General features: G+C 44.0%; 1 protein-coding gene across 1 annotated transcript in view; it reads left to right on the plus strand.

Moving 5' to 3' along the window:
- The window catches only part of srrm3 (serine/arginine repetitive matrix 3), a 632,220-nt gene that overhangs the window by 550,880 nt on the left and 68,844 nt on the right, over positions 1 to 12,496 (plus strand). Inside the window, exon 7 of the mRNA XM_068007973.1 lies at positions 9,289 to 9,369. Within this exon, the coding sequence (XP_067864074.1) occupies positions 9,289 to 9,369 (81 nt within the window). The remainder of the gene's footprint in view (positions 1 to 9,288; positions 9,370 to 12,496) is intronic.

The raw sequence follows: 12,496 nt of genomic DNA on the forward strand, positions 1-12,496 counted from the left end.
CCCCCCCCAACGATCGCGGACTCCCCCCCCAACGATCGTGGACTCCCCCCCCAACGATCGCGGACTCCCCCCCCCAACGATCGCGGACTCCCTCCCCAACGATCGTGGACCTCCCCCCCAACGATCGTGGACCTCCCCCCCCAACGATCGTGGACTCCCCCCCCAACGATCGTGGACTCCCCCCCCAACGATCGTGGACCTCCCCCCCAACGATCGTGGACCTCCCCCCCCAACGATCGTGGACTCCCCCCCCAACGATCGTGGACCTCCCCCCCAACGATCGCGGACTCCCCCCACAACGATCGCGGACTCCCCCCCCAACGATCGCGGACTCCCCCCCCAACGATCGCGGACTCCCCCCCCAACGATCGCGGACTCCCCCCCCAACGATCGCGGACTCCCCCCAACGATCGCGGACTCCCCCCCCCCCCCAACGATCGAGGACTCCCCCCCCCCAACGATCGAGGACTCCCCCCCCCCCCCACAACGATCGCGGACTCCCCCCACAACGATCGCGGACTCCCCCCCCAACGATCGCGGACTCCCTCCCCAACGATCGTGGACCTCCCCCCCCAACGATCGCGGACTCCCCCCCTCCAACGATCGCGGACTCCCCCCCAACGATCGCGGACTCCCCCCCCAACGATCGCGGACTCCCTCCCCAATGATCGCGGACTCCCCCCCCAACGATCGCGGACTCCCCCCCCCCCCACAACGATCGCAGACTCCCTCCCCAACGATCGCGGACTCCCCCCCCCCCCCCCCAACGATCGCGGACTCCCTCCCCAACGATCGCGGACTCCCTCCCCAATGATCGCGGACTCCCCCCCCAACGATCGCGGACTCCCCCCCCAAAGATCGCAGACTCCCTCCCCAACGATTGTGGACCTCCCCCCCCAACGATCGCGGACTCCCCCCCCCAACAATCGCAGACTCCCTCCCCAACGATTATGGACCTCCCCCCCCAACGATCGCGGACTCCCCCCCCCAACAATCGCGGACTCCCCCCCAACGATCGTGGACCCCCCCGTGACCCCATGCCCTTCAGTGTCCCCATACCCACCCATGCCCCCATCTATACAATCTAAAACTTACCTGAAGACTTACCTTTTCACATCCTCTTTGCACCTGTCCAACTGAGGCCAGCCTGTCAATCAGGATGGGAGACGGACAAAAAACATGTCCTTATGTCAAAATTGTAACAACGTCCAGGAAACATGTTCTTCCAGGTTTCCCATCCTCCCCCCACCTCCTTCCCGGCTCCGGGTCAAAATCCTGGCCAATATGTTGCACGTCCAGAGGCTTTTAGCATTAGGAACATAGGAACAGGAGTAGGCCACTCAGCCCCTTGAGCCTGCAGCTCCCTTTTTTGCTTTCCATCAACCAAAGATCTCTGGAGTTACAACTTCAAAACCCCTGTCTCTCTGCAGAGAGTTGACTTTTTCCGAGGCAGTAGCTAATCACTGGTCATTGCAGCTGTTCTGTATCCAGCTTCCTACATTCCCTTGGGTGCACATTTCACATTGCTGAGCTGTTGCCATATGACCACCTGGGTCAGAAAATAACCAAAGAGCATTTACTACCCACTATATAAAATACATTAAAGGCTTACACAAACTAATTAACGATCTCGCCACCAGTTATTGGATGATAAAGTGGGTTTGAATGCTGTTTCTTCACCTCTGGGGCCTGGATTTGGTTATTGATCAAATTGATATAACTGCTGTGTCTAAGTTGGCAATTGCAGACCATAAGGATGGATGGAATGGAAAGTGAAAATACTCCACTCTTCTGAAGTTGAGTTAAAGCACATTAATGGAGCAAAGCTAAGGGAACTTGATTCTGCATTTGGCTGCTCTTTATCTGATGCTGATTCCTCATTGCCAACAGCCCTCACCTTGATGAGCTCAAAAATTCACCAAAGATAGCAACTTAAAGTACTTCTTGCCGGTTAGGTTTGAATTTTTAACAAGTTTTAATGATGGGACTCCCTCTTCAAATTCACCGAGGTATCCATTATAATTCAGCTTGCCCTTCAAAACAGTGCATTATATTTAGTGAATTTTCAACACTAGGATCCTAATATTGTGTTACAGGCCATGGGAAAATAGGTTTAAGCTGTATGCAGACAAGCAAAAACAAGGAGAAAAGCCGATGCTGCCTGACCTGCTGAGTGTTTTCCAGCATTTTCTGTTTTTATTTCAGATTCAAAGATCGCCTACTGTCACCTCAGCCCATCTGTTCATTTATGCTTTTGTCCCCTCCATCCTCCTTTATGTTATCCTGGCCAGCCTCTCATTCTCAATCCTACACAAACTCCAGCTCATCCAAAATCTGTTGCCTGTATCCTATCTCGAATCAAGTACCACCCACGTGTCACACCTGCCCTTGCAGCTGTACATCGGCTCCCCTTCTCCCACAATCTCTAATTTAAAATTCTCATCCTGATTTTTAAAACTCTTCACGGCCTTGCCCCTCCCTCCTCCAGCCCTACAACCCCCTCCCCACAAACTCTCCACCTCTCTGATTCTGGCCTTTTGTGCACCTGCCCCTCCCTTCGCCCAACCATTGATGGCCATGCCTTCAGCCACCTAGGCCTCACGCTCTGGAATTCCCTCCTAAATTCCTCCACCTCCATTTCCTCCTTTAAGACCTTCCGTAAACCTCTTTGATCGGGTTTTATTCACCCCTCCCAATATCTCCTTCTTTGGGGGATGTTTTTTTCTAAATTAAAGTTGTAAATACAGTAAATGCCAATTGTTGTTTTAAATCGATCAAATGCCAGGGATGGTGCATGAGAGGTACCTTTAAAATGGGCAGGGGGAAGAAACATAAATACCTTTAAAACATAAGTTGGAAACGTCTTTCCACCATTACTGTATACCATTTTACCCTATAAATGTTCAAATAATCAGATACTGTTACAAGTAATCAGATGAAGAATAACCTTTTCAGGCATAACATATGAAGCTCCCTTAAAATATATGGTGAGATTTAGCTGCTGCATACCATTCCATTTTTTAAAATTGTGATTGTATTAATATCAATTCACTCAATCTTTGGGATAGGCATCTCTAATCTAGATTTTGGCAGCCCTGCATGATCCCTTCTTATTAAATCCTGACAGGAACTAGAGGAACGGAATACTGGAACATAGGCTGACAGGTGAAGGGACTGCTGAAATCCTTTGTGAGATATTTGCTTGTGAATCTCCTATGAGCTCACAGATGGTGTTCAGCTGGGTGCCAAGATATTGTCGTCCACATTCTAATTAGAAATGGGAAGTGGGGGGGGGATGGGATGAAATGAAACATGTCCTTCTGCAGAGAGAAAGAGAGATGGACTCATCAGACTGATCATCTGAATTCAGCCCTCCAGCGTCAGAGCTAATGCTGCCTGGACAGGTGAGCAGTGACATTTTAGAAGTCACAAAAACCAATTTAGTGTGTTTTTTTGTGCATTCAAAACACATCCATCACACTTTAGAAGTTCTCCTTCAAAAGTGAAGGGGGAATAAACAAAAGCAATCATTTCGTGCTGCGTTCTTCTGACCTGGAATTGGAAATTTATGAGCACAAGCCAACACGCAGACTTCCCTAACCAACTTGACCTCAGGATTTATGAGAATGGGACTCTGTGACTTTAGAGGGACAAGTCAGCTCCGGCACAACTCTAACCTTAGAGAATATTATGTTTTGTGCTGCCTGATATAATGTTCCTGCCATTGTAAAACAGTGTACCATTCAAATTACCATGATCATCACCACAGGAGGTATTGTGTGTATAGATACGTCGGCACAGGAGTAGGCCATTCTGCCCATCGTGCCTGCTTTGCCATTTTATTAGCTATGACAATCCAATTTTTTTTAACCCCAATTCCTTGCCCTTTCACCATTTTTCTCTCCTTTTCTCCCCTCCGCCTCTCAAGGCACTGATTGGAGCTGGGATAAGATTCCAAGGTGCAGGCCGCACTCTGGTACCTCATCCAGGTGAAATTCCTTAAGTGTGAGCCTAGACAGTGGATGTTGGCACGCTATTTGATCATGGGGGGGCGTAGGTGCCACAGCTGAACCTGACCTTTTGCTCGCCCAGAGTATACATACACCCCCCACCCACACACACACACACACACACACACACACATGCACCCCTTCCAGGTAGGGGGGTAGGGATCAAGGGATGGTATTCAGGAGTGGAAACTTTGGTTCCTCTCTCCCTTTCGTAACCCCTGGCCACTGGGCCAATTGCAGCCACCCCATCTCAGATTAGCTAACTCAACACGTCAAACCTAGTCCCTTCCTATTCTATATAGGGCAGTATATTTACCCACTCAGCCATTGGGGAGCTTCATACGTCTACATGGAATTGCCAACAGGGGTGGAGGGGCATAGCAAATAACTGTAGAGTTACAAAAAGTTGTAACTTACTTGCCTGAAGGGTGAGTGGGTTCATTGTCATCATTTGCATTATTTTGAATTCATACTTTCACCAAGATAAATGGAAATGAGCTCTGGATTCCCCAGAATGGGGTGCAATTCATGATCATCAAGGTGAGGTCTTCCAGAGCTGTGGATGGGAATACTTTTCCACTGTTGGCATCAATTGTCAACATCAAGCATTCCCATTTCAGGAATGAAGTGATAGATATAGGATTCAAGGCACATAGGGGGTGATTTTAATCCCAAGAACGGGTGGGTTGGGGGCGGGTGGGAGTTGAAAATAGTTGTTTTTTGGGTCGCAACCGCAAAATTTTCGGACTTTGCATTCCCAGTGGGAAGCCTGTACTTTTCCGCGCTGATGTTAAACCCAGAAATAAAACCGGGTTGCATTCGCCACCCAATAAACAACTATTTTCAACTCCCACCCGCCCCCAACCCACCTGCTCTTGGGGGTTAAAATCACCCCATAGCGTCTGTACCCAAATGGTCGGCTCTCACGCGTCATGTAAGGTCAGCTCATTTGCAAAATTTGCCAGCACTCCAGGGACATCTCCACACCGGGCACGCCACGGAAACATTATTGTGTTCCAGCAGCCACTAAAGGGCTGCTAGCTGCCCGCTTTGCACCAGACATCTGCCCAGCATGGGAAAAGGGGCATCAGGCCCAGGACAGGAGAGTACGGAGAAGGGTCGCTGGGCTGGGCGGTACTGGTATCGGGGGGGGGGGGGGTCACCAGGCAACAGCGGGAGTCCATTTCTTTTTCAAACAATGCAGTCTCCACTTTGGCACCCATTCCGTTTGAATGTGACTGGTGCAGTCCTCAGGCACTTCTTCACATTATGGAGTGACAACCTCATTCACGTTAAAGTCAGAGAACCTAATGAGTCTACCGCAAAACCTTTATTATGCTCACCACCTGCCCTGCATGCTGAGTGCCTCTGGCACGTTGTAAGCCTCAGGTGTCCACACATGATTTTCTGAAGCACGGCCTTCCAATATACAGTACATCAGGTGCCTGTCATGATATTCTCAGCCACTTAGACTAAAGCTCCCCGCACACTGCTCCAGCATTGTGCCTTGACCCTGACTTCTTGGAATTTCAGGGTAGAAAAATCCCATTGTATGCCTGAGAATTCTCTTAAAGTATGGCAAAACACTGTCATGAGTTCTGTTTTGTTTGCTATATGTTCTTGCCCCTCTACCTGCATGGTAAAACTCTTGGACTACTTCTCACTTTAGGAGTCATTGGTTTGACTGCAGTTCAGGTTTGGGCAGTAAGAGTCCAAACCTTGTTGATCTGGTGATGCAGGAAAAATCAATACCCGCTAGTTAAATAGGGACAGAGTGGAAATTGATAGCAGTGGGAAGGAAGATAAGAGGAATGTGTCCACTTTTGCATGGTGCTTCTGACAAACACAATGGCTGGGGAGAGATGCATGGGGTCTTGTGCCATGAGTACAACCATTCTCTGTGATTATTTAATGGGAAGGTCATCTTTCCTAGTGTTCCTATTTAGGGTCTTGGACACGATCACAATCAGCTTAGAATGCACAAGTACCTTATATTTTACAGAATCCAAAATCAAAGCTAAATTTAGAATAAACTAAACAATCTTCCTTTTTCAGTCATTCAAGCCTGGACCATAAACCTAAAAATGGAAAGCTACCTCTCAGTTTAAAGGATGCTTGCTGGTAAAATTATAACATGCAGCTACTGGCAAATTTTGACAATGGCATAATAGGCACTCCACCTGTTTCACTGAGGTTTAGTGCCTATAAATTACAATTACCATGGTGATAAAGGGTGTTGTGAGACATTCTGTCCGTGTGAATCATCGCAGCCTGGCAATTATGGGATTTGCAGTTTATGCTTCGAAATTGTGAGAAACATTTTAAGTGGATGTGAGGTGCAAGTGTGGGCAGAAAAGGAGTCCTACTCAGTGAGGGAGCATTCCTACGTATAAAACCTTACTAGCAATGCAATTGGAGCACCCACTAAAACATTATTGTTGCCACCTGACATTACAGAAAAACTCATTTGAGTCTTGCAATGTCTGGTTTGAGAAACTAAATGAAATGCTAGGACCTGTAGTGCAGGAAACCACCAAGGTTGAAAAGAGTAGGAGAAAAGACACATTTAGTAAAAGAAAGAAAGACTTGCATTTATAAAGCATCTTTCGTGACCTCAGGACATCCCAAAGCGCTTTACAGCCAATGAAGCACTTATGAAGTGTAGGCACTGTTGTAATGTAGGAAACCTGGCAGCCAATTTGTGCATATCAGGGTCCCACAAACGGCAATGAAATAAATGACCAGATAATCTGTTTTTAGGTGTTGTTTGAGGGATAAATGGTGGCTGGCACACCAAAAATAACTCCTTTGAACAGTGCTGTGGGATTTTTTACGTCCATATGAGAGGGTAGATGGAACCTCGGTTTAACGTCTCATCCTTAAGACGGCACCTCCCTCAGTACTATACAGAAGTGTCAACCTAGATTATGTGCTCAAGTCTCTGGAGTAGGACTTGAACCCACAACGTTCTAACTTTTACCTCTCTGTCCACCTTCAAAAGAATTTTAAAACCTGCCTTTTCATCCAAGCTTTCAGTCATCTCTTCTAAGGCTCACACTTGTTCACTGTCTTCTTCGCCGTGGGTTTTTTTTTTCTATGCTTATGGCGCTATATAAATACAACTTGCTGTAATGTTCCGTTAATAAGTTACTATGTGAATATTACCAATGATGATGGAATCGAGGACATTAGAAGAATAATGTGTCATTGGCCCATGGAACCTGCTCCTTCCAATGGACCATGTACAGATTTTACTGTCCCAGAGACTATCTAATTTATTTAATCTCTTGAGAATAATTATTGAAATATTGACAGAGAGACAGGAGTGAGTTAAAGCAAGGCAGTAATGTTCAGTAGTCAGTGCTGGGCAAAGTTGTCCTTTAACTACTTCAGGCTTGTCTGTTACATTTCTAAATCCACTGCTCCCCCCACTCCCCTCCCCACCTCATTTTAACTCCTAGCTCCACAGAACGATTTCTCCTTCGAATAATTAGTTTTTTCATTTGTTTTTCCAAGCACCATATACTAGTGGACGTATGGTTGGCTGGTTGGGTACGAGCACTAGTTAGCATTTGTGACACTTTGCCTTCCAAATGAATTTGAACGATCAAATACAAATATTTTAGGTTTCTGATGATCCTGAACTGTCACCTTCAGCAAGCCAAACTGTTAGTGTAAGGGTTTCAATAAGGCTCTTAAATCTTGAGAACCAGTCGTCATAGATTTATTAAGCATACAGTACATGCAATAGAAAGGTAGTACTTTCAGTCTCACCTAATGATGGTTGGTCAGGGGTTCAAATGTGTTACAGTTCTCAGTATCTCAGACCTTCATGAATCCAAATACTCGTTACAAACTGCCAGATTTTATACATTTTGCTTACTCCCTCTTTGATAATCCACACTATTTAATTATATAAAAGTTAAAATACAACTACATACAAGGAGAATTTAATTGACTTATTCCTTATCAATAACTTTAGTTTTCCTTACTTAACATGCTCTTTTTTCATCCATCCATCCAGCTAACAAGTATAACTCCCTTACTTTGTTATCTTATCAGTACTGTCAGTCTTGTTCCATATAATTGCTATTCTACCAAGTGAAACCTTTAATTATAAGTCTGTTGTTGTTTCTGTATCATTCATACCAATTAAAAAGGATGATGTAGGCCCAGATGTTTTCCTTTGCAAAACTAACTGTTTTCCCACACTGTTATCAAATGATTCAGAATGCAATGGCATGTTTTTAATTAAGTTTCTTATTACTTCATCCTAAAACTGACCATTGCTGTAGGGTCAGTCCTGGCCCAATAGCCCAGTGGTTTTTTAAATTGACTTAACCTTTAGCCTTTAAGCAGGGAAGATTAACATTAGAAACCTAGAATCTTACAGCACAGAAGGAGGTCATTTGGCCCATCGTGCCTGTGCTGGCTCTTTGAAAGTGCTGCCCAATTTAATCCCTCACTCCAGCTTTTTCCCCATAACCCTGCAGATTAATCCTCTTCAAGTACATGTCCAATTGGCTTTTGAAAGTTCCTATGGAATCTGCTTCCACCACCTTTTCAGGTAGTGCCTTCCAGATCTTACCAACCCTGAGTGTGAAAAAATTTCTCCTCATTTCCTCCCTAGCTCTTTTGCCAATTATTTTAAATCTATGACCTCTGGTTACTGACCCACTTGCAATAGGAAGCAGTTTCTCTCTATTTGCTCTATCAAACCCCCTCATTATTTTGAATAACTTTATTACTACAAATTAAAGAGAAATCAATAGTACTAGCATACTTCAGGACAGTTTGATTAACCCTTCCCTTACCTTAAAGTTAGAGCTAGGCTGTTCAGTGATGTCAGGAAGCACTTCTTCACACAAAGGGTAGTGGAAATTTGGAACTCTCCCCCACAAAAAGCTATTGAGGCTGGGGGGGTCAATTGAATATTTCAAAACTGAGATTGATTGATTTTTGTTAGGCAAGGGTATTAAGGGTTACGGAGCCAAAGCAGGTAGATGGAGTTAAGATACAGATCAGCCATGGAGTGGTTGAGGCGAATAGTATAGATGCATTTAACGGGGATGCTAGATAAGCAAATGAGGGAGAAAGAAATAGAAGGATATTCTAATAGAGTTAGATGAAGTAGGGGGGGAGGACGCTCGGGTGACACATAACACTGGCACAGACCGGTTGTGCTGTAAATTCAATGTAAAGGTTTCTTATCCCGCACTAATTAACTTTTGTATGTTTGTGTCTTCCCCCCACCCTCATGCTGTTGATGCTGATGAAGTCTGAAAAGGAAATCGAGCAGTTCTCCCTCACCACCACCTAAGAAGAAAAAGAAGAAGAAATCCGGGCACTACAAAAGCCGGTAAATGTCTCTTTGTATTAACATTGTATAAATAAAATAGGAAGTCATAAAAAGGGAATAAAGCTCTAACTTTAACCATAGATACTTAACATCCAAGTAGATACAGGTTTTTTTAAACAAAACTTTATTTTGTTGTCTTTTATTTTCAAAGTGTTCTCATTTACAGGGCTGCTATGTGGAGCCATTTCAGGAGCTGAATCCTGGAATGGATTCACTGAGCTATATAACAGGATAGGAGAGCTCTTTGAAATGCCATCCCTTCTTATCATTGTGATTGATCTGTGTTCAAAGCATTCATGAAGAGCAAGCCATCTGTCTTTCTTTTTCCTCTCAGTTTTTGCTGAATTTTTGATGAACCTTTTACAAAAACTTGGTGAAAACAGGGAAGTGAGATGCTTGGCAGATAGATGTTCATGTTAAGAAGCAATAGAAGATCTCCCAAAAGGTGACATCATCTCAGCTAGTTTCCCAGATGAAATTGAAGATGCACAGGGCCCCAGAGAGGAGGCCACTAATGATTTATTAAAAAAAGAATCCATAATTATATGGAACACATCCACATTATCTATCTGTGGAGTCCTACTTCTTTATGTTCAACAGCCAATTAGTTAACGCTTTGCCTCCATAATCCCTTTTGCATGTAAGACTTTAAAGAAGCGAATGGTGAAGTAAACAGCAGATGGTTGGCAGGGTGTGGGGCGTAATGAGGCACAAATGTTCCTTGTCTGACGCTTCCTTAAGCACATCCAAAACTTCACAAACTAAAAGTAGACCTGCCCGTTCAAACTAAAATTATTTAAACTGGGAAGTCGAGAGGAGAATTTTTTGTTTATGGTTTTAAAAAAAATGGTCTTACATGGAAGTTTCAGTTGAATATGGAGAACCCACCTTCAAGTGCAGGCCCCACCCTTTCAATGCCAGCTTCGAGCACAGACCTCTACTGCCCAGTTCAAGTGCAGTTACAGCCTTTTCAGTGGCCACTTTGAGTGAAGACCCTCCCTTTGCAATTCGCACTCCAATGAAATTCTCCATTCAACATCAACCAAGCGGTGGATAGCCCAAAAGCTTCAATTTGTCTCTTCTGTAGCTAAACCCCTTCCTCCCCCCCCCTCAGTGCTGAGCCCCTATGCAGCGCTTTGGAAATTTAGCTTCACTTAAAACAAAATCATAATATCTGAAGAAAAGAGAAGCTAACTTCTGGGAAGCATCAAATTGATTTTCCTCCATTTTATTTTTTCACTTAGGGAGCAAATAAGCCATAGTAAAAAAAAGTGATTTACAACACAGCTGCCACCTTGGACTGTTTAAAGAGTCTGTGACAGACAGGAAAGATGAAGTGTCACAAACAGGAAATGCATACTAGCTGTATTGTTCTTGAAAATCTATATAACTATATAATATTATTATTTATGAAAGTAACAGTGGAATACAATGTATCATGGCTGATCTGTACCTCAACTCCATTTACCCACCTTTGCTCCATATCCCTTGATACCCTTACCTAACAAAAATCCATCTATCTCAGTCTTGAAAGCTCCAGCATCCACAGCCTTTTGGGGGAAAGAGTGTTAAAAAATACTTCCTGATTTCAGTCCTGAATGGCCTAGCTCTCATTTTAAGATTATGGCCCCTTGTTCTTGATTCTCCTACCAGAGGAAATAGTTTCTCTGAATCTACCCTATTAGGTCCTTTTTACATTTTAAACACCTCGCTCAGATCACCCTTAATCTCCTATACTCAAGGGAATACAAGCCAAGTTTATGCAACCTGTCCTCATAATTTAACTCTCTAAGCCCCGGTATGATTCTGCTGAACCTGCATTGCAGAATGATACTGAGGCTTAATGGGTCAAATTACAGATAATCTAAAACTACTTGGTCAAATTTATTTACAGCAGAGATAACATAGAAACAGGAAGACACAGTACAATACTAAAGGAGTGCAATAATGAAAATGATATAATACATTAACTGATCTGTTTAACAAAACAGAATCTGAAATCCTTACTTTTCTTTTCAGTCAGTTCCTAGTAACGGTCTCTGATGGTAGGAACGATTGCTCACCGAACGCCTATTACCACGAATTAGTGATAAATCAAATAGGAGATTTTGAAGATCAAAGTAAATTCTTAGTTTGTCTCACCCATTAAATGCATCGGAACAGGAATGAAACTGTCCCAAGATTGAATAACAGTAATTAGCAAATTAAAATGTTTCTGCTTAATGGTTTTTAGCACTTTGAGCAGTACTTTATTACAATTGTCCTAACCATTTGGTAAAATGGATCCCAGTGTGCTAGGGTCATATTAAATACATGTCCACAAATATTCTTAAAGAAAGTCAGCTAGCTGCTGCATCCAGGCATCCACAGTAAAGGAATTCTAAAAACCCAGCCCGCAATGTAAATTGAAATAGCTGAATATAGAGGAATATCTAGCAGCACAGACCCTTTTGTGCAGAATAAGCGACATATTTTAAAACTAATCTTTTTGGAGTGGGGTTAACTTTAGTCAGCATTGCTCCATATAGTGAGATCCACTAGAACTCAAAATAGATCGATAGAAATGAAAGTGAAGAGATCAAATCTGTAATGTTGGACATAAGCCAGTTGCAGACTGTTGAGCCACCGAAGTACACTGTAGTTTCCACTAACCATGTGTACAACTAAGTGTGTAGAAAGATGCGGGGACAATTGGAGCTTTCAAGACTGAGATAGATAGATTTTTGATGGGTACGGGTATCAAGGGGTATGGAGCAAAGGTGGGAAATGGAATTGAGGTGCAGATCAGCCATGATCTAATTGAATGGTGGAGCAAGCTCGAGGGATTAAAATGGCCCACGCCTGTTCCTAATGTTACTAAGAGGACTTGGAAAGATCATTGGGACACACAATGGAAGCCTGATAGTCTGTTCAAAACAGAGGACTCAAAATAACTTAATATGACCTTGGAATGGAGTGGTTTCTAAGGACTCTTCCAATGGCTCGGAATGTCTGTCTACATTGTAACTCATAGCGATTCAGTTGATCGCATTCATCACAATACAAATCCAGCACCATCTCTCTGAGCGTTACCACTGGGTGATAAATACTCCTGGATTTTGATGTGGCAACTTTGTGATTTCTATCC

Source organism: Heptranchias perlo, chromosome 28, assembly GCF_035084215.1.
Source record: "Heptranchias perlo isolate sHepPer1 chromosome 28, sHepPer1.hap1, whole genome shotgun sequence".
Taxonomy (NCBI): Eukaryota; Metazoa; Chordata; class Chondrichthyes; order Hexanchiformes; family Hexanchidae; genus Heptranchias; species Heptranchias perlo.